This window comes from Rousettus aegyptiacus, unplaced genomic scaffold (genome assembly GCF_014176215.1).
Source record: "Rousettus aegyptiacus isolate mRouAeg1 unplaced genomic scaffold, mRouAeg1.p scaffold_m13_p_5, whole genome shotgun sequence".
In the NCBI taxonomy this organism is placed as follows: Eukaryota; Metazoa; Chordata; class Mammalia; order Chiroptera; family Pteropodidae; genus Rousettus; species Rousettus aegyptiacus.
The window spans coordinates 101257986-101284805 of NW_023416308.1; the positions used below are offsets into that span (position 1 = coordinate 101257986).

A 26820-nucleotide genomic window follows, 5' to 3' on the forward strand; every position below is an offset into this window, starting at 1 on the left:
GGTCGTCTTGTGACTTGGTGACCGTTTTAGCTGGTTATATTCCTAAAGCACAGCCTTGCCGTTTGGCAGCTGGCAGATGGGACTGACCCTATCGAAAGGCAGATTTCCGTCGTACAAACAACGCTTTTCCTGAGTACATCCGGTACACGCACCGACCCCTGGCTCAGCGTCAGGGTTTTGTACACAGGTCTGTGTCGTGGAATCCATGTGCCTTACACGAGGGTGGCAGCTGGGGCTCCTGTTTCTGCCCCTCGGGACAGTAATAGGGCAGCGAGAGGGAGAGAGAGCCCCCGTATGCCAGGGTTAGAACCCTGGCCTCCGCCTTCTCAGTCCAGGCTCTTCTCACCTCACATCTGTGCAGGCTTCGCCTCCCCCTCATCGGCACGGACCCCCCAGAGGGCTTCCCGGAAAACTCATAATGGAATCTTTGAACAGCTGCCCAAGGACGGTTTTCAGATTTTCAGCTATTTTTCTCTCGTAATGGAAGCTCTGTCTGGCTAGTTGGTTAATGGGTCCCAGGTTCTCCCAGGCCACTTACTTCCTAATTTTCAAGCATTATCCTTGGAGAAAATCTGCCCTGCGGGAGCTTGTGACTTAATGAGCTCAAAGTCAGTCTCAGGTTGTGGGCTGAAGCTTTGATCATTGGCGGCAGCCGTCTTGGTTTCCACAGAGAGTGGGAAACGGGCCTGGCCCGTGACTTGTTCATCGCTGCCCTGGTCGGACCATCTCTGCTTGGGAAGAAGCACTGTGCAGGCTGCTCAGGATTCGCCTCCGCCCGGGGCTCCGTCTCTGCATACAGCCCGTGGGGCTTCCAGGGCTGTTGCTGGAAGCTTTAGCTCAGTGGGAAGGCAGCCAGATGTTGGAACCTGAGGTGCACACCTTGAGTAAACCCTTTTCTGCTTTTAGAGCAGCCCGTTGGGCCCCTTCTTGGCAGACCCGCTCCTGCTTGGGAGGAGGCATGTGGGGCCCACGTGCATGTGCAGGGTTTCCTCAGCGAGGTCCACTGATAAAATATTTACCACAGTGACTTGGTATCAAGCCCTGGTTTGTTTGTTTTAAAAGTCTTAACAACACATCGACCATCAGGATGTCGGCTCGTTAACTTTTGGTTTCTTGCCTTGCGGTTTTTGTTTTTATGAGGAGTGAGGAAGCCAGGCCTGATCTGGGCCAGAGCCTGCTACGTGGGAGAGAACTACTCCCTCGTGTGCCTAACGAAGACGCGATCGCCCACGTGCTGCGTGCTTACTGTGTGCCCCCCACCCCCAACCCAGCAATAGTCTTAGTGCTTTGCGTTGTTTTCGCTTTAATTCTCTCATAATCTTGGAGGTGGGTTGATTTGTGTCCCCTGAAAAGATATGTTGAGGTCTTGGTACCGGTACTTGTGAATGTGACTTCATTTGGGAATGGGGACTTTGCGAATGTAATTAGTTAAGGTGAAGTCATACCGGGTTAGGGTGGGCCCTAATTCCAATGACTGGTGTCCTTAAGAGGAGAGGACACACAGACACATACAGAGGAAGATGGCCACGTGAAGACAAAAGGTAGAAATTGGAGTGATGTCAGCACAAGCCAAGGAACTCCAAGGATTGCCAGCGACCACCAAAAGCCAGCAGAGGGGCAAGCGTTCTTCCCCTGGAGCCCCCCGAGAGAGCACGGCCCTGCCAACACTTTGATTTTGTACTTCTAGCCTCTGGAACTGTGAGAGAGTTGATTTCTGTTGTTTTAAGCCACCCAGTTTGGGATAATTTGTTAAGCAGCCCTAGGAAACAGTGCAGTAGGAATAGCCTAGAAGGGTAGCAGCCTCATTTTGCTGATGAGCAAACCAAAGCTCAGAAGCGTTACGTGTCCTCCCCCAGGTCACGCATGTGCCTGTGTGGAGACAGGCAGATGAGGGGGTGGTGCTGCTGAGCGCGTGCTTTCAAGGTGACTTCCTGGTGCCCGTTATCTAGGACACCTTAATGAGCAATTAGGTCTCAGAGGGACGTCACCGATTGCAGTTTAGATCTGCTTTAAATCCTGGATCCAGCTGGAAATTTCCTGTGTGTGGCTCTGGGGGAAAGCTTGCTTTTGCTGAGGCAACACAGGTGTTTTCTGAACAAGGGGTCTAAGGATGGGGTAGAGGTGCCACATCATCTCTATGACATGACGTCTGTGTTCAAGGAGGCTCATAGATAATCAGGGACCAAGCCTCATTCTACAGAGAGGTTAGGGAGTTTGCCCGAAGTGCATCTGTAGTTGGAAGATGGAAGAGAAATAACAAAAGGGTGGCTTTTCTCCCTAATATGTCTGATCTATTTCCAGCCCTCCTGTTATCTCCGTTTGAACTGCCACTCCCCGCCCTCACCCCCATTTTCGGCTGGGAGGGGTTATGTGTTAGAAAGACATTATTCCAGGGGGACACCAGTGAAGGTTTCTGTTGAGGGGAGTGCCATAACTTGTTGGACACTGTTATGGCTGAATTGTGCCCCTCACAATTCTCATGTTGCAACCCTAACCCCCGAACGTTGGAATGTGACCTTGTTTGAAGATAGGAGCTTCAGAGAGGTGAGTAAGTTAAAATGAGCCTGTTAGGGTGGGGCCCTAGTCCAGTCACACTGGTGTCCTTATAGGAAGAGGGGATCCAGACGCACAAAGAAACATCAGAAATGCGTGCACATGGAGGGTCTCATGAAGATGCAGTGAGAAAGTGGCCATCCGCAAGCTGGGGTGAGAGGCCTTAGGGGGAACCAAGCCTGCCGACGCCTTGATTTTGGCTTCGAGAACCATGAGAGATAGATTTCTATTATTTAAACCCCCAGTCTGTGGTGTTCTGTTATAGGGCCTGAACAGACTACTGTAGACATTTCAAAGATGAACGTAATAGCAGTGAGAAGAGAAGCATGGATGGCGGTGACCTTGTGGGCATTCAGAGGAGACTTGCAGGGAAGAAATGAAGGTGGTCTGGACTAGGGCGGTGGCCACAGATAAAAGTGGACAGCTACAGGACAATGTAGAGGTAGAATCCACAGGAGCTTGTAATCATTTACTAGGGAGGGGCAAGAGTGGGAGAAGGAATGTGTAGGAAGACCCCAGATTTCCGCCTGACAGATGGTGGTTTTGTTCACCGGGATACAGGGAACTCCAAAGGGACCTTAGGCGTGAGGATGAGGAGTCCGAGCTGTCAGTAAGGAGATGTTCTGTAGGCAGCTGGATTTCGTGTGTGGAGCTCAGAAGAGAGATCTAGGCAGGGATGCAGATTTGGAAAGCGCCAGCTTCAAGCGGGCAATTAAGTCTTGGGCTCCAGTGAGATAGCTCCTTGTAGAAGGAGAGATGAACTTGCTGAGCACAAAACTCTGAGACTCTCTAGCTCTTCAGGGAAGGCGCCACCAAAGGTGACCGAGAAGGGGAAAGGCCAGAGCGCTGCGCTGGGACGGAGGGGAAGGCTATTTCAGGACTGAAGTTGAAGTGGAAAATAGAGATTGGGAATAGTTAGCACGGAGATGTGGGCGGGTCATCGGGGGTGTTTAACGCCCCAGAGGAGGGTGTTAAAGGAGGAAGGACAGAAGACAGGAGGAAACACCCCGGCTTCATTTTTTTTTAATGATTTGTTTTTAAATTGGTAATGTATACGTATAATGGCACAAAAATTGAACAAAATACAGTGAAAACGTAACTCCTTGTCCCATCCCCTGCTGCCTCGTTACTCAGTTTACCAGTTACCACTTACACCATTTCTCCAGCCTAGACAGAAGAAGCCAGCCCTCAGACCCTGTGTGTCCTTCCAGGGGTAGCTGTTTATGTTTATGTAATGTATGATATATGAGGTATGATATGCGATACGTGATCTATAACATACAACATCTATATATGTTTATATATGTAATTATATATAATATTGTGTATGTACAGTCTAAATTGAATTTCTTCCTATCACCTGTACTGTTCTACAACATGTGTATATTTATTTATTTGAATTTTGCAGCCATCCCTTAGTCTCTTCCCTGGAAGCACCTCTGTTTTTTTTGTTTTTGGTTATTATTGTTGTTTGTTTAATAAATACATTTAAGAGATCTCGCTATTGGAACAGAAAGAGCCGCCTCATTTACTTGTGTGGTTCATGGCATTTTTGATCTATGTGGATGTGCCATAAATTAGTTCATCTATCTCCTGTTGGTAGGTAGGATGATTTACATCTCTGCTGTGACTAACAGTGATAGCCCACAGCCTTACACACGGGTTACTTTAAACACCCGTAGAAGTGGCATTGTTGAGTTCAAGAGTTAAGTGCGTTTGATAATTTGGTAGTTGTGCACAACTGTCCTCGGGAGAGGCAGTTCCCAGTCTACTCCCTGACTAGCCGTGAATGAGGGTGCTGGCTTCCCACAACTTTCCAGCCCACTGTGTTGTCAGACATTTGATCATAGTTATTGTCCCATTGTATTGCTTTTATAACGAGTGAGCATTGTTTCAAAATGATCTGTCCTTACTGATTTGTGGGAGCTACTTATATGTTAAGGATGTTAGCCCTTTGTGATACAAGTTGCTGATATTTCTTACTTTCATTAGATTTATTAATCCTTCTTTTCTAGATGAAAAAATTCCTCTAGATCGTCATATCATACTTAGGCCTTTCCCTGCTCCAAAATTACATATCAAAAAACTCGTGTTTTTGCCTTGTGATTTATTTTTCATATTTAAATCTTTAATCTTGTTATGTGAGTCAGGGATCCAACTTAACTTTGTTTCTGGATGGCTACCTATTCGTTCCAGTCATTTGTTGAATAATAATCCCTTCCTGCCCGTTGACTTGACCTGCATTCGATTTTTATTGCCGTGTAACAATATTATGACAAACTCAGTGTCTTAAAACGGCACACATTTGTTATTTCACAGTTTCTGTGGGTCAGGAGTCTGGGCACCGCTTAGCCAGGTTATCTGCAAGGCTCCCTCCCATCAAGGTGTCAGCTGGGGCCACAGTCTCATCTGAGGCTAGACTGGGGAAAGATCCATTCCCAAACTCACGTGGTCGTTGGCCGCATTCACTTCCTCGCAGGTAGCCGGGTCGAGGCCTCATCTTTTTGCTGGCTGTCGACCGGAGGTCAGTGTCAGTTCCTTGCCGTGTGGGTCCCCGATGTACAATCTTCTGTAACACGATTGCAGGCATCCTGTCACTTTTGTTACTCTGGTGATTGGAAGCAGGTCACAGGTCCCGTCCACGTTCAAGAGGATGATCAGAAAGGGCGTGACACCAGGAGGGGGAGATCATGAGGGGTCTTTTTAAGAGTATGTCTGTCACCCTACCTTTATGATACTTTAAATTTCCATATATGTTTGCATTCATTGCTTTTAAGGAGCAAGTAGAGGAAGAGAAACTCGCTCAAAGACAGGTAGGAGGTAGGTGCCGTGGAGCTCCGCTTACCTTTCCAGAGCCCTTGGCCTTGGACTCGAACCCTGGCCAGTTTCGGACTCTTGTTACTCTGAGCCCCTTTGGCTGCATTCCACGGCCACACTTGATACGGGTCTGCCCGCTGCCTTCCTGTCCACACTTCACGTCTCCAGGTCAAGATAACCTAGCGACTGCTTGTAAATAGTGGAAGTTTGTGGCCTCGCTTCCGTGCCTTTGGCCCTGGAATTCAGTATTTTATTAGAGATTACACTCATATGGATGGATATTACTTTCTGGCTGCGCCATTGCCTACCTTTAGATGAAATCAGGTCTGTTGCTGCCACTCGAAAATGTTATTCTGGGAGAACGCAGCAATAGAATAAGTCGTGGGGTGTTTGAGGTGCAGTTCCTTTCCCTGAATTACAAGAGCTTGCAGCACAGGCCTTTGGAAGAAGGGCGGAGACCCCGGCAGCTGAGTTCTCTACACTTTTGTTTTCCCCACACTTCCTTCCGGCAGTTTTGTTACCTATAGTCTGTGGCCAAAAAGAAAAAACAAAACCCATTCCCTTTCTCAAAAGTCATTACGGACTGATTGGCCTGCTGGGAGTAGAGGATTTGAAGAGTCATTAAAAAACGATGGGTTAAAGGAAGTTAACAAAGAACCCCAGCAATAAGAAACAGTATGTGAACTAGTGTGCTAATGGTGTGATCTCTGGCACAGGGCTTCGTAGGGCGGAGAGGCAGAAGATGATGCGGTGATTCTTGATGGGGCGAGGGGGTTGGAACCTCCCGGTGGGCGGGGCCAGGGAGCTGGCCCGGAAGAGGAGGGAACATTATTGAAAATGTGGAAGGATGTGAGACCAAACAAGAATTTTAGAGTTGTTTGGATGTGCCATTGGTGGTAGAGACTTCTCAGAGCAAGTGATTAAGGAATCGAGTGCCCAGACTTAGGAGAATGGCCATTGAGACGATGCCTTTCTTTCGTGAGGCTGGAGAATCAGTTACTTCAGAAAGAGGACCATTTTGATATAGGTAGGAGGAGTTGGACTGGTGTGGAGCGGAGGAACTTAGGTATCCTCTGCTAAGCACTTCATGGCCCACGGTGACTGCTCGATACCAGCCATGCCATCTGAATTCCAGCCTGGAGGAAGGAAGGAGACACTAAGCAGAATGAGGTCCCTTTTCTTAAGGATCCTTTCCTGTTCGTCACGCACAGTACAGAACTTCTCTTTACATCCTGTTGGCCGAAGCTTAGTCACACGGCCGCATTCTCTTGCAAAGGGGAAGACTGAGGAAAGTGCGTAGGTCAAATTGGGAGTCCTCTGAGCAATCAGAAGAGGAGAAAACACATATAGGAGGATGTATGCAGGGGTTAGTGATGAAAGGAAAAGGACCAAATCCCAGAGTTTTACTTCTGAAAACTTGTTGTAGGACAAGAAACAAGTTTCTCGTGCCTACCCTAGGATGGGGTGGATTGTGTCACTGAATTAGTACATCAGGGGAAAGTTGTCACATCTTCCCAGGCAGCTTTGAAAGAGGAGTAAATGCTATATTGGGAGAGCCCAGGTCGGGAGACACACGATAAGGTGCCTTAAGGTGGGTTAGGGAACACTGACGGTTTAAGCCTGGACCCCACGCCCACTCTGCGGTGCGGAGGCCAATTTGCAGCGTTTCTCGTGTGAAATGTGCTCAGGATGAGGGTTTTTTTTTTTTTATTGATTTAAGAATGGCTTGTGATGCAGGGTCGCCTGGCTAGCTTGAAATAAGCAGGAGTTCTTACAGTTTGGGGGAAAAAGGGAAACAACAGGAAAGCATCTCCCCGATTGCATCGAAGGCGAGAATCCAGACTGCAGCCATCTGTGAACTGGATTCCTACCTTTCTCCAGTCTCCTGCCTGCTCGAGGTTTGCGTGTCTGCAATACAGAGCTGCTCCAGCTGGTCCTTGTCCAGGGTGGTCCAGGGTGGGCCAGGGCAGTGGCCTCATCCTGTTCGTAACGTTCCTGAGACATGTGTTTCATATCGAAGTGTGTTAACTGTTTCCCTGCGTGCATCAGGTCTGCTGTGATGTACTGAGCTTCTTGGTTTAATTGGGACTGTTTCTCACACATCTGTGGGTTCCCAGTGCTGCTCTGCTTGGTATCTGTGGTTGGACCCAGTACCCTAGATGTCAGGTCCCCTCTAGGTGTCAGTCCTGAAAGGGTTTCCCTGTTTTCTTAGCCTCCTGGTCTCACTTAAGCAGGAGGCACTTCTTTACCTAGAGCAGATTACTGAGCTGGAAAAGCCAGTTAAAAGGTAAATTGATCGCCAGCTGAGTCCCCATGAGTCAGCTCATTGAAAAATGTAAATTTTTACCGCCCACTTTCAGAGTCGTTTCTCTTAACAGTCCAAGCCATGGGTTAGGGGAGGGAGGAGTTCTTTTAGCGTAAATGAGGCTTAGCCTTCCAGGGGTATAGCTTTTGACTGCTTCTCTGAAGTTGGATTTGTTTTGAATTTTGTTGACAATTTTTCACATTTCTCCATTATTAGTGAATACTAGCATCACAGATTTGGAAATGACGGAAAGGCTTCCTGCTCCTAGCTGTTTTCGTGCATTCTCTTGTGTTCGATTTTTCTTACCACCCATTGAAGAATTGAAGAATGCCCTACTTCGGGTCTGGGGTGTCTGCCTGGGGTGTTAGTGTCACAACCGTGATGAGGAAAGGCCAGAAGCAGAAGGTCCCATATGTAGAAATTGGCCTGGTTGCTAAATCGTGGGTGGGGGAAGGGCACCAGCAACAGGGTGATGTGGTTTCTGCTTTGTACATACTTCAGGAAGATTCCAGATGGGACAGGGAAGGTGTGAGAGTTTGGCCACAGGCCAGACCAGGCAGAAGGCTTTCCTGAGAGAGGTTTGCAGGAAAACACCCAGTTTCAGCTCCCTAATTTGCTGCTTGATTATCTTGGCTAGTTTGACTTTGGGAACTGAAGTTGCATTATTTAGCTCTGAGATGTTGACGGGCTGAACTATCCCAGGGTCTGTGCAAGGATGCTCTGCAGTCTGAGGAAAGGCATGGGTTAGGCCTCAGGCAGTTAGAGTTGGACCTCTTGGCTTAGTAGAGCCTTATTTATGTTAAATTGTTCTTTTTTATTATAGCCACTTAAGTTTTTTTAATTGAGATATAATTGACATTAGTTTCAAGTATATAATGATTAAATATTTGTATATATTAAAAATAATCATCACAGTATGTCTGGTTAACATCTGTCACCAGTTACAAATTTTTTCCCTTGTGAGGAGAGCTTTTAATATCTATTCTCTCAGCAACTTTCAAGCATACAGTATAGTATTATTAACTATGGTCACCTTGATGTATATTATACCCCCAGGATTTACTTATTTTATAACTGGAAGTTTGCACCTTTTGACCACCTTCACCCATTTCTCTCCCCTTAACCCCCTTCCTGATAACCAACAATCTGTTCTGTTCTCGGTATCTTTGAGTTCGGTTTTCCCTTCATTTTTAGATTCCACATGTAAGTGTGATTATACGGTATTTGTCTTTGGTTGTCTGGCTTATTTCATTTAGCATCATGCCCTCAAGGTCCAATGGCAAGATTTCCTTCTTTTTAAGGATGAATAGTATTCCATTGTGTGTGTATAACGTTTTGTTTATCCATTCATCCATCGATGGACATTGGTTTCTCCTGTATCTTGGCTATTGTGAATAATGCTGCAGTGAACATCGGGGTGCAGATACCTCTTCAAGTTAGTGAGCTTTGGATGCGTTTGAAACTGTGAGTCTCAGAGTTTCTGGTCCTTTTGTTTAGGTTGTTTGCTGTTCCTCTGCCTCTTCTGAAGGCATTTGGATAAGCAAAATTAAATTGAGTCAAGTTAGTTCAAGTTCTTTCCTATGATCATGCTTCAAAGATAATTGATAAGATACACTGGACCTTGTAGCTCTTTCTTTGCATAGTAATTTTGTGGTTGATATCATACTTGGGACAAGGTTCTTGAACCAGTGGCTGTTTCTTGGGAGAGATCTGGTTTCTTGATTTTAGTCTGGCTCTCCACTCTTTTACCAGAAATACCCTCTTCCCTTCTTATTAGCAAATGTTTATCAGTGTAGAGCTTTATCAAGACTGTTAGATAAAGGTCTTATATCTCTTCTAGAAACATCTAAGCTAGCTTTCAATGTCCTTTAAAATTACAAGGTGATGGAAATTTTTTTTAAATGGAGCCTCTTTATTGAGCCTTAATTTCCATTGAAGTATTTTTATAAGATTTATGACTGTGTTTAGTAACTGTCTAATGATATCTTTAGTTAGTATAATGCTGATTATCCAGGCAATTCAAAGTAATTTATAGTTATCCCTTATTTACCAGGTGGCAGATAGTATCCCCATTTTATTGCTGAAAAATTGAGTCTTCTTACAAGAAATAAATGACACATTGATGTGCTAATTGACTTTATCAGGAAGGGCATGATTTTGTTAGGGAACAGATCCACCTGTGATTATGTGGTTGATTTGAGTTGCCCCTCTTGGAAAATGGCTTACCGTTTCTCTCTATATATAAAATAGAAATTCATATTCACTTAGCTTTACCACCGTGAAGGTTAATGAATGAATGTGAACTTTCTTAAGTAGTTTGGGAGGATGACAGAATGAGGAGTGTTATTTTATTAAGGGTAAACTTGGGTTCTGTTACTGGGCTTTGTGAAGGCCCTTTCCAGTTTTCTGAATGTGGATGTCACAGGTGCCTGTAAATCTCATTCTGTTTACTTTCCGCCTAATCAAGCCAAGGACTCTTTTAGAATATTCCCCCACAGACCAGATGTTTTGAAACAGCTGTTACCAACCCACAGTAATTAAATAATAATTTGTATTGTTAAAACATTAATGAAAGACATTTATATAACTATTGAGAGATTTAATTTGAAGGAAGGAGTATTGTTGCCACACTAATAAGGTTTGATTTCAGCCAAGAACAAAGATATTTGATATGCTAATTGCCTGGCATTTATGCAAATGGACGAATTTGATTGGTCCTTTTGAACTATTCCTGGGAATGGTCCCTATCCCAGCCATCTGGGGACCTCAGTTTCCAAGCTGTTGATGGAGACCCCTCCAGCCGCTGCCGACCCCAGGGGAGTCAAGGCATTCCTATTTGGGTTTTGGTTTTCATATTGGTTGGGAAACCTCATATACACAAAAAAGTCTGGACAGTCTTTCTCTCTGAGGTCCATTGTCTCCTTCCACCCGGGACTGGGTGCTCGTCAGTTCCCGGCTCTCCATCCTCAGGCTCGTTAGGAAAACATGGAAGGCAGCAGGAAGGCAGAGGAGAGGGAGCATTTTACAGCAGCGACTTGGGACTGGACCCAAGCTGTTTCTCAGCTGTGCAACTTTGGCCGTGTCACTTAACCTCTCTGATCTCGTTTTTTCATCTGCAAAATGGAGGCATTAACTAACTACCTCAAGTGGATGGTTTGTGAGGACTAAATGGGAAAACATTGGTAAAAAAGGGGCGACTTAAGCTAGTACTTGGAAAGGCTCTTAATTGTTAAGAACAGAAAGTAACTCATGGAGTTACCCTAATGTCCTGGCGGCAGGTGACGTCCTGTTGAAAAGTTTGTTCTCACATCGTCATTTTTTTAAGCATACATTTCTCTAATGTTTGTTTAGTTATTCCTGATGCTGTGACCTTCACTCCTCCCTTTCAAGAGGGAAGTCAGTTTCAGCGGGGCCCTCTCTTAGCCTACACTTTGCCAAAGCTGCCAGTGGCACAAACAGCCCCCTGGCAGGTTAGACTCGGAAATCCAAGGATGCTCGGCCTCCCCCGGGTCGCCATTGCCGTGACTTCGGCTGTGAGCAGGAGCCAGCCGTAGCTCTGCTCAGCCCAGGCTGCGAACATGGCGTGTGAGGGTGTTCGAGCACACTCTGGTTGCACATCGGAAGAGCTGCATTCTCCACTCTTGGTTCTTCCACTGAAAGCTAGAGAAAGGTCACTTCTTCCTTGGCCTCATGGCCTGGGGGTTGGCGCTCCGCTGCCCTTCTGGCATCAGTTTCATCTCCTCAGCTGTTGTGAGTTGTAGCAGTTAGTCCCACCTTCGGGGCCGCCTCCTTGTCTTAGAAGACAAGGACCATGTCTACCCTACGTTGAGCATATTGGGTTAAATAAAATATCTGACTAAAATGAATTTTACCTGTGCCTTTTAACTTTTTCTGTAATGTGGTTACTAGAAACATTTAAATTACATGTGTGGTTTGCATTATATTTCTTTTAGACAGTGTAGGTTACAGTTCCCTTTATCCATATGGTGAACTTCATGGACCTGCCTGGGTTGTTGGGCTGGGTTGAGGGTTGAGGATTGAGGGTTGAGGGCAGAGGTGGGCACGAAATGCTCTGAATGGCTAGCTCATCTTCCAGATGGTAATGCTTAGACCCCTGTAGTAGGGTGTAGTGAGTTGAATGATGGCCTCACCAAAAGATATGTCTACCTGGAACCTGTGGATGTGATGCTATTTGGAAAAAGGTTTTTGCAGATGTAATTAAAGGATCTTGAGATGATATTCTCGGTTATCCAGGTTGGCCCTAAATCTAACAACATGTGTCCTTTTAAGAAGAGGAGAAGACATCAAGAAGAAGGCTATGTGAAGACAGGCAAAGATTGAGGCACCGTATTCCCAAGCCAAGGACGGCCAGAGATTGCTGGCAGCCACCAGAAGCTGCAAGAGAAGCATGGAATGAATTCTCCCTCAGAACTTTCAGAAAGAAACCCCATACCAACACGCTAGTTTTGGGCTTCTGTCCCCTGGAATTGGGAGCGAATAAACTTCTGTTGTTGAAAGCCACCTAGTTTGTAGTGATTTGTTAGGCAGCTCTTGGAAACCAATACATTCAACCAACAGTTCGTTGATTTAGCACATAAAAGCCCATTCTGTACTTACACAAAGACCCTGTAGGTGAGGTGATAGGAATGGGGAAGAGACTCTACTCTTAGTTACTTCATCCCAGGCCAATCAAGGCTCCATGCTTGGAACATTGGCACAGCAAGGGAACAGTTTGTAGGAGTTGTCATGTGCTGCTTTGTCCACATTTCATTGGCCAGAACTCATCATGTGGCCCCAGCTAACCTGGGAAATGGGGCAGTGGGGGGTAGAACAGATGGAATGTCAGATGAGTACTACTCTGCCACAGATAACACAGACAATACCTGTTGATGATGCGCTCATCGAAGCTGAGTAAAAGCTCAGGCATAAGTAATGCTGGGCCCATTTGCTTGATGAAAAAATGAAGGCCCGAGCCTGCATGTCTTTCTCTCTCATACCAGGCTCTCTTCCTCACACTTTGTCTGCACTTAGCAAATGTTGGTTGAATTGAATAAATGAGGCATTTAAAATCTGTTCCAATTTTTGGTCTGATTGACAGTGCTTGTTCTCTTAGAATATTCTTGCCGATAGAATTGTCTGCTTGGGGAATGTTCATGGTGGAGATGGGTCGAGATCCAGCTATGACAAGTTATTGTATTTGGTTAGTAAGAAAATACCAAAGCCATTGCATTTTTAAGGGATCTTCTTAAAACCTCATGGGAAGACCACTCTACAGACACAATAGCAAAATTTGATGCCCGTTAGCTAGTAGTTAGGGCACAGGATTTATTTAAAAGTTAGACAACCTAAGCCTGACTCCTGGTTCTTCCACTTGCTCTATATGACATCTTGAGCTAGTTACTTCATCATTCCAAGCCTGTTTTCTCACCTATAAAACAGGAGATGAAAATGCCTAGCTCTCGGGGTTGTCATAAGGATTTTATTGACAGCTGTATTAATTTTTCAGGGCTGCCGTGACAAATTAACACAAACCGAATGGCTTAAAAAACAGAAATTTATTCTTTCACAGTTTTGGAGTCTAGAAGTCCAAAATCAGCACGTCAGAGGGGTTGATTCCTTCTGGCGGCTCTGAGCGTCTGTTTCCACGCCTCTCTCCTCGCTGCTGGTGGTTGCCGTCAGTCCTTCCATCCCTTGGCTTGTAGATGCATCACTCCAATCTCTGCCTCCATCTTCACATGGCCTTCTCTGTGTCTGCATCCAGATTTCTCTCTTACAAGGACACCAGTCATTGGATTAGGGTCTGTCCTGATCCAGTATGACCTCTTCTTTACTCGATTACATCTGCAAAGACCTTCTTTCCAAATAAGGCTATATTCTCAAGTACTGGAGGTTAGAACTTGAATATATCTTCTCAAGGGACACAATTTTACTCACTATGATAGCATAGGTAAAGTACTAACACAGTATGCATACAAACTAAGCCTTCGATAAATAATAGTTTTCATTACTCTTCTGAGAATATTTGGGAAAACCTATATGGATGAAACTTCCTAACTGAATTTTGCTGTATTTTCAGACATTTGAGGTTATAGTATCAATAAAACCAGAGCATTGTCTGTTGTTGTTTTTGTTTTTGTTTGGTGATGTACAGCTTTTATTTTTGCAATACAGTGCTCTTTTAGAGTATGTATAAGAGCTGCCATGCATCTCAATTACATAATATGTTTGGCATTTGGCTTTTGAGAGACTTTACCCCAGTGCTGTCATGGTTTCCTTCGGGCACTTTTGTCTTGCTTAATGATGCAAAACAGAAAATGCACACGAATGGTTCCCCAAAATGAGGCTTGTCGTTATTGCTTCTCTTACCTCCGGGGCTCTAGACTGCAGAAGCTTATTCAATGCAAGGCAATGAGCGCTCTAAATCTCCCACCTCCATAGATTACATTCCATATTACCCTCGAACATGGCAAAATTAATTGTGGCCAAGGCAGGGGAGACAGGAAAACCTATAATGGTTCATCATATTTTGCAGGCTTTGTGAGGGCCGTAAATTTAAGGCATATAGGAATTGTATTTATTCCTTAGACTTCACAAATTTGTCACCTTCCCTCTGTCTGAGAACAATGAATTCTTTAAGACAATAGGGTCTCTGATTTTGAAGTAGAAAGAGGGGCGTGGCATGGAGCCCTTCCCAGTGTCCCAGACCATAGAGCTGTCCCTCTCGAGATTCTTGGATCACATGGCTGTCAATAGCTGAGTTATTAACGCCAGGGGCGCTGGTGGAAGGGGCTGCTTCTGACCATTGCCTCTCCTCTGACATTAGCTGTGTAATAGCCTCAGTTGTTTGAGTCACATTTCATATGGAATAGTTCATAACTTGAGCAGGGATGTGTGTGTGTGGGGGGGCGTGGAAGGAGCTCATAGTGACCTCTGACTATGTTTCATGAGTGTCCTTGTGTTTGAAACCTTGCGATGCAGGAATTTACATCTTGGGGTTGGATCCGTCTTGGAGCCAGCTTAAACAAGGAAATTTACTCACAACTGACTTCTCTTGACCATTCAACAGCCCCTATCAGCATGGAAAGGCCCCCCGCTGCCTTAATCCATTTGGACAATGAAAATGTATATTCCAAGGGTTGAGATTCCCAGAAATGACAGGTCCTTCACAATGACAGCGAAGCACATGTGGCCGCAGATGCCCTGGTGGCTATGTCAGCGGGGATGCAGCTTCGATTCAATGATCTTTATCTTCTTTTCCAAAGTGAAAGTCTGTGGATTGATTTTTTAAATCACAGAATGGTGTAACTGCCTCTCAGTAATCCTGTAGCCCACTGGCTTCAGACTTCATTGACAGCGACCCATAGAAACACATGTATATGTCCACACAAACTTTTGTACATGAATGGTTCATAGCCATGTTATTCATTATAGCCCCAAATGTCCATCAGTGGATGAATGGATAAACAGATGCATTATGTGCAGGCAGTGGAGGCTCGCTCAGCCATGAAAAGGAACAAAGTACTGATGTAGGCTATAACAGGACTGACCCTTGAAAATGTTATGCTAAGTGAAAGAAGCCAATCACAAAAGATCACATTTTTGAATGATCCTGTTTATATGAAATGTCCAGAATAGGTAAGTCCCTGAAGAAAGAAAGTAGATTGGTGGCAGCCTAGGGCTAAGGTGGGTGTTTGGGAAGAAGTAGGGAGCGACTGCGAATGGGTATGGGGTTTCCTTTTGGGATGATGAAATGTTTTAAAATTGATCGTGGCGATGGTTAAAATACCTCTGAAAATAGCAAAAGCCGCTGACTTTAAATGGATGATCTGTGTGGTATGTGAATTATATCTCAATAAAGCTGTTAAAAGTCAAGTTTACATGCAAACTAGAACATTCATATAAAGTTGAATCAAAACCTACTCTTCCTGTGTCCATACATCCTGATTTATTCCACTCCATTCCCAAATTGATTCCATACCCACACTTTTATAGATTCCTTTCTGTTTTTTACAGATGAAAAAACCAGAACCACCAAGAAGTGGGTTCAAGGTTACACGGTTTATTGGTGACTGAGTCGCAGCTACAAACTGGGTAGTCTCAACACGCATTCCACTGTGCTAGCCAGGAGGTTGGGTATTCTTTTGAAAGATTCGTTGGAATTTAGGATTTACAAAAGGTAAACAAACACCTTCGCCTTGGGATCTGAAATGGTTAGGGAAGCTCGGGGCACAGAGAAGGGCTGGACACCTGGTTTTTCATTAAGCACAGTATTCGATGCATAAACACTGCATGGACTCAGCTTATCCAGGAGGCCCCCCCCCCTTTTATTTTTTCAGGCAAAGACGCTATTTGCTGAATATTGCAGAATAGAAACAGTAGAAATTCCTAGCTGCCAGGCTGCTAGACCTTCTGTGGAAAGTAAACTTCAAGATAGGGGATGATAGAAAATTAGGAAAAATATAGGAAATTAGGTAGAAAAGAGGAGTTGAGTTCCCTTATGGCTCTTGAATTAGCCGATTGGTATTATTAATTAATTGTGCCCTAAGTACACAGCGCTGGCTGGAGATGCAAAGGAAAGAGACTTTTGCAAGGGAAAACGAGGGGGAGTAGAGGTACCCAAAAGATCCTGGATTAGTGTAGGGGCATGGCACGTTCTCTGCCATGGTCATTGCTGAGCCCTTAGGAGCCGATTCAGACCTGCCACCCCCTCCCATACCTGTGAGAGGCCATTTCATGGTCATGGCTATTTATTCACCAAGTTTTGTTTGACACTGGACAGGTCCCTCTACCTCCTTAGTTAATTATTTGCACAAATATTTGCTTCTTCCTGGCACAACGGTTTCCATGTTAAAAGGACGCTCACATGGATTTCAGGGTTTTCTTTTCTCTCTCCCACTGTGTATTTAGTGCTGGTAAAAGGAGTCCGCCTCAGGGACAGAAAACCTCCAGTTTAGGGAGTGGTCTGAGCTGGCCGTGGCAGGGGTGGTGGCAGGAGGAGCAGTGGCCTGTCCTTCCACAGCGCTGGCCTTCTGTGGGGGTCCCAGACTCCCCTTTGTACCTAGGAAGGAAATTGGCATTTTCCGGTTTTTGGGACAGCTGTGAGAACCCAGTGCGTGTGTTTCAATGTAGGGTGGAGATGTGTTCCTTGATCAGGAATTGATGTCCTTCCTGGCCTGTCTGAGCCAGCCAGGGGCAAGGAGCATGCTGAGGGGAATCGAAGCAGCAAATATAAATAAACATTAATGAAACAATAGCAGTCATTTTTGGTGTGAAGCCTCAAACTCTCCCAGCATCCCGGCATGCAGGCGGAGACGCTGCTGAGATTTGGCGGACCCGCCTCAGCACCTGACCCCTTCATTTGCTCATTGGGTAGCACTGGGGTGTAGCGTCTCCCTCTCTAAGCCTCGACTTTCTCATGTATCGAAGAAAGATCGTAATGCCCTCACCTCGCGGGATGACAGACAGCTGAAATAAGGCAATACACACATAGCATGTGTTCTCTGTGCTCAAAAATGATAGCTGTTTTTATGATGAGGTGGCAACTTTTCACAGCCCCATTTGACAGATCAGGAAGTTGAGGCTCCAACAGCTTCAGTTTGCTCAAGCTACTAAGTCGTAGGGCTGGGCCCTGATTCAGGTCTGTCTGACTCCAGACCTTGTGTTTTTTTTTTTTACCACACAAGTGTATTCTCTTCACTTATCATTGGAATCTGATGAATGGCTGAAGATGTTAAGTTTAGAGAAGAATCCGGGGCAGTGGACACTGCTTTTTCAGATGTACCGGTCTTCTCAGAAGGGGGCACACGCTCCCGGGAGACCTCAAGGATGTTCGCTGGAGGAGAGCGTTCACGCAGAATGTAAGAGTGGACCTGCCTAAGCCTCTGTCTCTAACTTCTTCCTCTAGTCCCAGAATTACTGAGACTGAGAAAAGCTGTTTTCCGCTCCCTTTTGAACTGAAGCCCTCTGAGCTGATTTTTTTTTCAGCTGCTCAAATGCCTCTGTCATTTAGTTTCACTACATGTGTGCTTTCTGTTCCTCTTCTCTGTTAGAGATTACAATCTGTGGTAGCAGATAAAGGAAGGCCTTTTTCCTTCCTCCCTCTTTTTTTGATGCTTGTGACATTCCCAAGGGCTCATAAGTGTTGGATGCATCCAAGAAATAGAATAAACACGTTTAATACTAGATTGATTCTCTGAGGCCCTCCCCAGTCTTCTTTTCAGCCATGGCTTACTCACTCTTTATCAGGTTTGTGCACTCAACTATGTGAAATCATCACTTAGTGCCTGTTGGGCAGGCTGATCAAAAACGAAAACAAAAACTGAAAAAAACAACCCTAGAGTGAACTTCTGGAGAGGATTATCCTGGATATTCTTGGGAAATATCCTCTCTGGTTCCAGGGAGGTCAAAGACGTGAGTCGGGGGGCCTGTGGTTTGTAAAAACAGCAGATTCTGATTGGAGCTTTGGTCTGATGGTTCAAGGAATCCTTTGGACTTAGTGTGGCAATAGTAATAGCAATTTAAAGTAGGCTCATTACTGGAGCATTTATTGCTTTTGTTCAAAATGGCCCTTCGAAGTCAGGCCCTATTAAATACAGCAATTTAACTGACATTTAGCGTCTTTAGGGAGATAAATTATCCTTTGGCCTGGTCACCTCCACTTTGAAATTTGATCATTGGTATGAGCCCTGGGAGAGTAGTTCAGGCAGATGGGTTTGCTCGTGGGAGCCCACGCTTCAGTCATTCGTCCAGCACACGTGTAGTGAGGACCTACTCTGTACCTGACACTGTGGAGCCCGGGATATGTGATGAAAGTAAAGCCCTGCTTTTAAGGAGCTCACAGCTTTTATTCACTCATGAAACTGATTGAGCACCTACTGTGTACAGAGCCCTGTGCTTGGCATTGTGCAGGAGACAGACTCAGGGCAGAACATGTGACCCGGAGCTGAGGCCATTACTAACTTATGCAGAGCACAAACTTGGAGTCAGTTATCTGGGTACAGCCCAGGACTAAAAATACTGGAACTACATGTTATGAGAGATACAGGGAAATGCTGTCAGCAGGGAGGAAGGAGTGAGTCCATTGATTGGACCGAGGAAGGCTTTGTGGCAGAGGTGACATTAACGGATCCTTGAAGGATGTCCTCTCTGATGAGTCAGCTAGAGTACTTTTAAAGCAGCAGTCCCCAACCTTTTCGGCACCAGGGACTGGTGGTCCTATCAGAATCTAACGCCTGATGATCTGAGGTGGAGCTGAGGCGGTGATGCTAGCGCTGGGGAGTGGCCACAAATGCAGATGAAACTTTGCTCACTCGCTCGCCACTCACCTCCTGCTTGTGGCCTGATCCCTAACAGGCCACGGACTGGTACCCGTCCGCAGCCTGGGGCTTGGGGACCCCTGCTTTAAAGGCTACTCCTCGGTAGCTTCTCCAGAGCTGAGGCTCTTCCGCTCCCCGTCTTTTGATCTTGCATGGTTGCCCCTTCCAGGTATTCTTGGTTTCCCTTCACACACCCATTGTGGCCCCCTCCGACCCACTGCTTCTTCAGGGCTTTGTGTCCGTACCACCCCAGGCCTCCCTCAGGCTCCTCCGGCTCAGCTCCCATGGCTCACTGGCCGGCCTGTGCCCTAATTCTAAAGACCCAGAGGGAGGAATGTGGGCCACCTGTTCATCTTTTCTGACCGCATCGTGCATGTCACCCCATCTTGAATCGATGGCCCCCTCTGGTTCAGTCAGCAGTGGTCAGAGTCCAGCATAAGTGACAGTGGTGACCTGCTGATCAGGGGCCCTGGGCACAGCAGTATTTAGAATGGGTGAGCCCTGTGTCCTCTGGACCCAGCACTGCCACTCAAGAGAATGTCTGCCTGTGCCTGCAGAGACACCTGCAAGGGCGTTTACCACAGCTCTGTTTGCTCTAGTGGAACGTTGGCAATGTCCATCTGAGGGGGCTGAGTAAATAAGTAATGGCACTGTCATAAGGCGGAGTGCCATCACTAAAGGGAATGGGCTGGATCTTCACACTGACATGGATCATGGATGGCGCTCTCAAGACCTGTAGGGTGGGAAAAGGAAGGATCTCTATGTCATGTGCATCTTCAGTGTATTTTGAAACCACATAAAACAGGATTGTCTGTCTACCCAATCTCTCTCTCTCTCTCTCTCTCTCTCTCTCTCTCTCTCTCTCTCTCTCTCTCCCCCCCCTCCCTCTCTCCCTTCCTCCCTCTCTCATCTATCTAAAGTGCGTGTATATATATGTAATTATGCATACATACCCATAGTATATGTAGTGTGTATATACACACACACATGTATAAACACTACTGAATTACACATATGTGGTAAAAGTAGAAGACAGAAGACACCAGGACTGTAGTCCTCTCTGGGGAAGCAGAAGGAGGTTGGGGTAAGGGTGGCTGGGAGGGTGCTCTCAACCATTCATCATCTCAGTGGTGGTTTAATCCTTAAAAAAGATACGAAGTATGATGAAATGTTAATCTTTGTGGATTTGAGGGTCTGGGTACATGAGAGTCTATTATGTTAAAATCTACAAATGCTTGAAATATTTTATATTGTTAAAAAGTATGTGTAGAGAACGGGAGATTATGTAGGATGCCCGGAACTTAGTTCGTGGAGAAGAATGTCCCTGATGATACACGTAGAAGAGGGATATGGACCCGGGTCATTCAGGCGGTGGATATTCTAGCTGGGGGCTTCAGGTCCTCAGCATGAAAAACGGCTGAAGGGAAGAGCTTGGGGCCCCCGAGACTGGGAGGTTAGCTGCCACGATGGCCCAGGCAGAGTGGATGGGGCCCGGACCTAGAGGGAAGGGGGCGGACCTGGTGAGGACAGATGTGGACGATCACATTCAGGGAGCCCTTACTTATGCTGTGAACGCTGGCCACGGAGGTCGCGGGAACTGGTTTACGCAGACTAGGGCTGTGCGTTCTAGCTGTTCAGTAGTACCTTCTTAGGAAACCGTCGGGAAAAGAAGACTGCGGTTGGGAAGACGGCTAGGAGAAAGATGGCTCTGAGGAGAAGGCAGTCATCTGCCAGTGCCTGACCATTCAGACGTCGGTCCGTAACGTTTTGTGATCTGAGTGTCATGTAGACATGTTTGAAATGTAGAGTTTCTGTTACATTGCCACGTCACACATTACGATGCCACTTATTACAGAAAGAGTCCGTAGGGGAATTCTCTAAATAATGGGTTCTGTTTATGCGTCACTGTGTGGCTTCTTGATCAAGGAATATCTTTCGAGTTATTAGGGGAAACTGTCTCTCCATAGTCAGAGCTGAACCTGCTTTGACTGCAATGGTCTCCGCCTCTATTAAAATTCTGAAAAATAACATTTATTGCTGTTCTTACTGTTACTTGTTGTTGAAGATGCAATTAATCAGAAAGAAGAAAAAAATCGGTTAATCTACTGTTTGGAAAAAATTGGTGTATTGTCTTTTCAGACATGTTAGATATGTGTGTGTATAAGTTTTTAAACTTAATTTTTTAAACTTTACAAATGCTGAACATTTTTCTATTCATTAAGACATTTTATTTATTTTAGTTTATCCTCAGTCTTCTGTATCCTAACTCTATTGGTCAGTATAACTTTTATGAGCTTTATTTTCTGTAATCTTATTATGAAAATGATGGGCGTGTATGTTATTCATTTCCCAAGTTAGGACGTCTAGTCTAAATACCGATTGATTCTTTGAAACCACACAGTGTCCCTCTGGACTGGGGTGCTTGTCCCCTAGGCCGATTGCTCCCACTTCTCAGTCTGTCCCTAGTCCTTTCATGCCAGTCATAGTGGCTGTATTGGATTATGTTCAGTAAATGTGCCATGATTTTTTAACCTCTCCCTAGTGCGGGTTATTATTTTGTTTCCAAGGTTTTGTTTATTATAATAAGCACCACTGTGGATAACATGTTTCTAGCTATTATTCATGTACATCTATAGTCATTTCTATAGATCAGAAACATTCCCAGAAGTTCCACAGCCATATGTACCCCCCGATATCGAATGGCCAGGAGCAGAGACAGTTACCTGGCACTGACTCCCACGAGGCAGGAGCCGGGTCGCTCACTGCTTTGCGCATGTTCTCACTCCTTCCTGTGCTGTCCTTATCATTCCGTTAACAGCCAGAGTAGCGACTCCTGCATTACTGTTACTGTTACTGCCCGACTGGAAGAGAACACATGAGATCGTTTCAAAGGACCCCATCGATACCCTCAGTGATCATCTCCTCCTGGTGCCCCTTTATTTATTTATTTTTTTTTAAAGCTCTGGCTGTTTGCCTTAGCACCCACCCAAGGTCACACTGGGTCTTCCTAATCTGGGCATCAGGCTCCCCCAGGCTGGGGAGGGTCCACCAGAATCTCAGCTGGCTTTAGGATGATGAGCCTCACTTCACAGTAAAGGTCCCAGGAGGTAGGAAATGTTGTTCCAGATGAATGGTTTTCACATGATTTTATCCTGGCTCGCTTAGGTGGGTCAGGGCCCCCATGGCACACCTACCCCATTGTTCCTCGCTTTTTAGTAGAAAAGAATTAGAGAGGGACCACCTAAGTATTTGAGGTGGTGTTTATGCAATCGAAGCTCACAGTCACCCTACAAATTTATTAATCTAAGGACAGCCATTTCCTATACAACTGTGTCAACTTTATTTATGAGCTTTCTGGCAGAGTGTAACCTTGCATGTGTTATTAGGTTACCATACACATTTTTATTAGGTAAAACCATACACAGTTCCAATTAAGACAAAGAATGTGCAATTTCCTGAAGTCGGGATTGAGGTCATAACCTTGAGTACTCAAGAATTCCAAGTTTAATTAATCCGCCAAATTATTATTACTAAGGGGAAATGTCCTATCAATATTAGATGTGACGAGACAGCGATCTGGCTGTGACAAGTCACTCTGGAGAGAGCCAAGCCTGATCTTAACTTATCTGGCTGGTCCAGGGAGTCTCTCCTATCAGACTGCACATGTCCTCTCTGGAAGCCAGCCACCTTTTCTCCGCATACCCTCTTTCTTCGCAAGTGTAGACTACGCTCAGATTTTATGGAAGTGTGCGTGTTGCTTTTCTTTCATACTACCTGTGTTTTCTCAGCCTCGCTTTCTTGCTAAAGTGGAAGTCCCTTCAGTTGGGAGGCCTGTGAGCTTTTCCCAACTGAGTGGCATTGGAGAGACTTGGTCTTCTAGTAGAAAGAGTCCTGTCACGTCTTGCTACGTGAACGAATGGGGTGTTATCAGTGTCTCTGACTCTCAAGAGTCACACTCAAGGAGAGCGCATCATCTTAGTTCGGCTTAGATCATGTGGCCTCTCCCTTTGGCTGGAGAGTGTAGGACTCTTGATTATGGTCCTGTTAAATCATAGCCATTGAGGGAGGAGCAATTCCAATAAAGGAGGAGAAATGGATGCTGAGTAACTTAAGCAAAAAACCACCCTCACTGTCCCCTACAGCTGTGACTTGAAAATGGTCTGCTCAGTCCCCTTCCCTCTGGAAGTATGAGCTCTAGGACCTTTTGATATTTTCCTCTGTCCCCAGCAGTTTGGTCTTTTTAATCTTTTTTCTTCCTAAATCGTGTCGGCTGCATAGTTAGCAGAGTTAGGTCTAACTCACAGGATAGGGTCTCAGTTTAGAGGGGAAAGCCTTGAATTTAGGAGGTGTATATGTTAAAATTTTGGCTCTGCTACTTCCTGGTTGGATGATCTTGGCTCTTCCCAGCCTTGGTTTCCCCATGTCCTCATGGTGCAATCAAGAGGCTGGAACACCTCCCAGAGCCGTTTCGAGAATTAAATGGAGCAGCTTGGCGAAAGCGCTGCCCTGTGTGCCTAGGACAAAGGAGGCGCTGAATCAGTGCGTGGTGTGGCCGAATGAGCCTCGGGGGCTGGCCGACCCTGGCCGACCCTCGGTGATGCTGCCGCACAGACCTGGCTCCCCTCCTCTCTGACTATGTGACCTCGGGTAACATATTTAACTGTCTGAGCCTTGATTTCCTCCCCTGTAAAGTGAGCGCTGGTTCCTTCTTCTCTCACGTGGCCATTTAAAGATGCAGGTCTTTGTGTGCCTCGCTCAGTGCCCAGCACGTAGACAGGGCTCTGTTACATGGGGTGAAATTTCCTGATAGGCTTGAGCCTGTGGATCCAGACCTCACTTCTCGTTGCTCCTGTGCTGCTGCACCTGGTGCCCGTTCTCCCTCTTGCAGGGGAAGTAGCACTTGAAGTTCGAAAGGGAAGGAAGTGCTGCTAAGACATCACCACCTGCCGAAATTTTGCAGCCCTCCTGGCCGCATTCTCGTGTCCTCACGCTGATCAGTCTAACCTCAGCGCTACACAGTGGGCTTCAGTGACTCTTCAGTCTGTGGGGAGAAAGTTAACAATTCACATCCCAAGACCTTTGGAAAAATTCCACCTCCCCACCAGGCATTATTTATTTATGTTTTAATTTTCGTAGGTGACTCCGAGTTGTTCGCAGCTCTCCCAAAAGTGCCGAGTAAGTGGAGGTAGTACATGCTCCTGAAGTAATTAATGCACTTTCTACTAGCAAGGGAACGTGTAATTTGCAGGAATGTGTGTCAGGACCCACCCTGCTAAATTTATACCCTGTAATTTGCAATGTTCGCTGGCACCAAATCGGCAGATTGGTGAGTCTGGCCTACCTGCTTTGCAATTATATCTGCTGGCTGGTATTGCAGGATTGAGTAACTGGGAGACGGAGATCTCAATCATTTAAGTAAATTAGAAGCGGCTTCTGGGACCCATCCTAGATTCTATAGAGGAGGCTGGTTAATGATGTTTCCTTTGTGCAAACTTGAGAGGCTCTGATTAGGGCAAGGAAGGGAAGAGGCCAGGATGCAAGTCTAGCCTTTCCTGGTTGGGTGGACCATGGACCTTGGGAAAGGAAAACACAGAACCACCGTAACAGAGGTGGTTTTATAATGGGCCCTGGGGAGGTTCTCGTTTGTTTTTAAACCTGGACGTCACTTCACAGCCTTTGCAGACCAATGATTTTTGTAAAATCCTCATACATTCTCTGTTTTGGGATACCTGCTGGAGAATCTTTTGCGCTGACATGCAGGCTTCTTGTTCTGTGGGTAGGTGGGAGGAGGGCGTGAGATGGCTGGGTTTTCCCATGGTTGTGTTTTTGTGGCTAGATGAAAGAATCCAGCAGAAGATAAAATGAAGTGTAGCACCCCAACCCTGGTACATCTCCCAGATCCTTGATTGCTCCAGTGCTACCTTGGGCGGACTGTTTTTTACCTCCTTGAGCTATGTCTCTTCATTTGTGAAATGGAGCTAATGAGTCCTTTGATTAAAGCCGTTATAAATATTAGATGTTTGTAAAGGCATCTGGCACATGGCGAACGCTCAATAAATGGTAATTATCATCAGTGCTATTTATATTTGGGGAGGACATACTATTTACCAGTTGTAAAGCTTGGCTACACAAACCTGGCAGAACTGGTAAACAAATTGGGTGGAATCCTTTTATTCTTTCAAGAAGCCTTTTGTGTATGTACCTGGAGGCCTGGAAATGTGGATTGGATTGGATGTAGTTGGTACTGGGGATGGGCATGGGCTTGTAGCTGAGGAAAAGGTGCTCAGCCCAGCTCCAGGGCTCATTGAAGAGTGTGGGGTTCTTATTTGGCCTTGGGACTTCATCAAGGCTCAAAAAATATAAGGAGGAATTTAGAATCTGGGGGAGTGGGGTGGGAGAGAGACAGAGATTCACCGATAGAAAGATAGATCGATTGATTGATTGGTTGATTGTTCCCCACCAGGAGTTGGTCGTGGTCAGGGACCGGAGCTTTAAATGCTCCTAATGCAAGATCAAGTTTGGGAATACATGGACAATTTGTGGGTTTCCCAGTCCTGCAGGGTGAGACAAAATGAATATTCTGTATGTGTGTGTGTGTGCATGTGTGTGCATACATGTATGATGTGTATGTGTGTGTGTGTGTGCATGTGCACACACATGTGTACCAGTGTCTCCTTCTACTAAATTTTTATGGGCTGGTACACTGCAGCTGGGAAAGGCCCATGTCTAACTGGCCAAATCTTAATAAGCGTGTTCAAGAGAATCGAGGCCTTTATTTTGTCTATATAACAAATGATTCTGTTCTTATTGACTGTTTCTGCAGGAAGCCGTGCTGTGCGAGGTAGAAGCGCTGCTTTGTTTTCCTTGTAGGCTTTCCAGCTTGGACTTCTATTTCCACTGAGGCCTTATTTTTGAAAACATGTTTGCGCAGCAGAATTACAGCTGTGGAGCTCATAGCAGTCTTTGGTTATGAATATAGTTTATGCAGTGTTTTTATTTGTTTTAATTGACCGTTCTCTCATCTTCCTTTTTCTCCACGTGGACTAGGTCATCTGTCTCCCTCCACTGTGTTTTCTTCTGCCCTCTCCAATACTTGAAATCCAGGCATAAGTACACACCCTCTCTCTCATCCTGCTTCCTGGCATCTAGTGAAATGGGTTTTGTACTGTTCTTGTGCTCCTCCCTTCCCCAGCTCCTCTGTGTGGCTGCTTCTCCCTTTTTCTTCCTAGAACTTCCCTGAAGAGTTCATTTTCTTATCTTGGCATCACTTCCTAGGAAACTCCCTTTTTGGCTCCGAGACCTTTTTGTTTCGTGAAATCAAATGCTTCCCAACTACAGTGTAGGTTCACCAGTTTGGCAGCAGTTGGCGTTGGCAGTGCCTTGGATGAATTGCATATGCAGGATTTGGTTGGCTGTCCTCGTCACCTGGCTCAAAACAAGACGAAGGAAAAAAGTACAGAAGGTAGTCCTGCATTATTTTTCACTTACATATCTGAAAAATTAGTTTCCGTTAGAATAAAGGTGGAGTTTATTTCCCCTGCCAGAGGTTTTCTGTTAAAAGGAGTAAAGCGGAATTGGGAGGATGAAATGAAACTCTTTAGGAAAGAATGGCTCTCCCACCCCTATTCTAATTCCTCCTGCGACCCCTCACAGTGGGTTTGGAGCTGCTGAAATGCAAATGCCAGTGCCATTCACTGTTAGTGATTTGCTTACAGAAGGTAGCAGAAATTTAATCCGTGCAGAAAATGCTATGAGTCACTTCATCTCCTGCAACAGCTTCTTTACTATTATTGCAGAAAAGAGCACATCGAAAGGCAGGTCTAGAAAAAC

The 26820-nt window shown here is 45.6% G+C and overlaps 1 protein-coding gene across 3 annotated transcripts in view; it reads left to right on the forward strand.

Moving 5' to 3' along the window:
* LDLRAD3 (low density lipoprotein receptor class A domain containing 3) overlaps nt 1-26820 on the forward strand; it is a 216048-nt gene that overhangs the window by 18608 nt on the left and 170620 nt on the right. The window contains exon 1 of one of the 3 annotated variants that reach the window (XM_016123213.2): nt 21951-26452. The exons of the other annotated variants lie outside the window; for them this stretch is intronic. Coding sequence (XP_015978699.2) covers nt 26386-26452 — 67 coding nt within the window. The 5' untranslated portion in view covers nt 21951-26385. Of the gene's footprint in view, nt 1-21950; nt 26453-26820 lie in introns of those variants that run through there. 3 annotated transcript variants of the gene reach the window in all.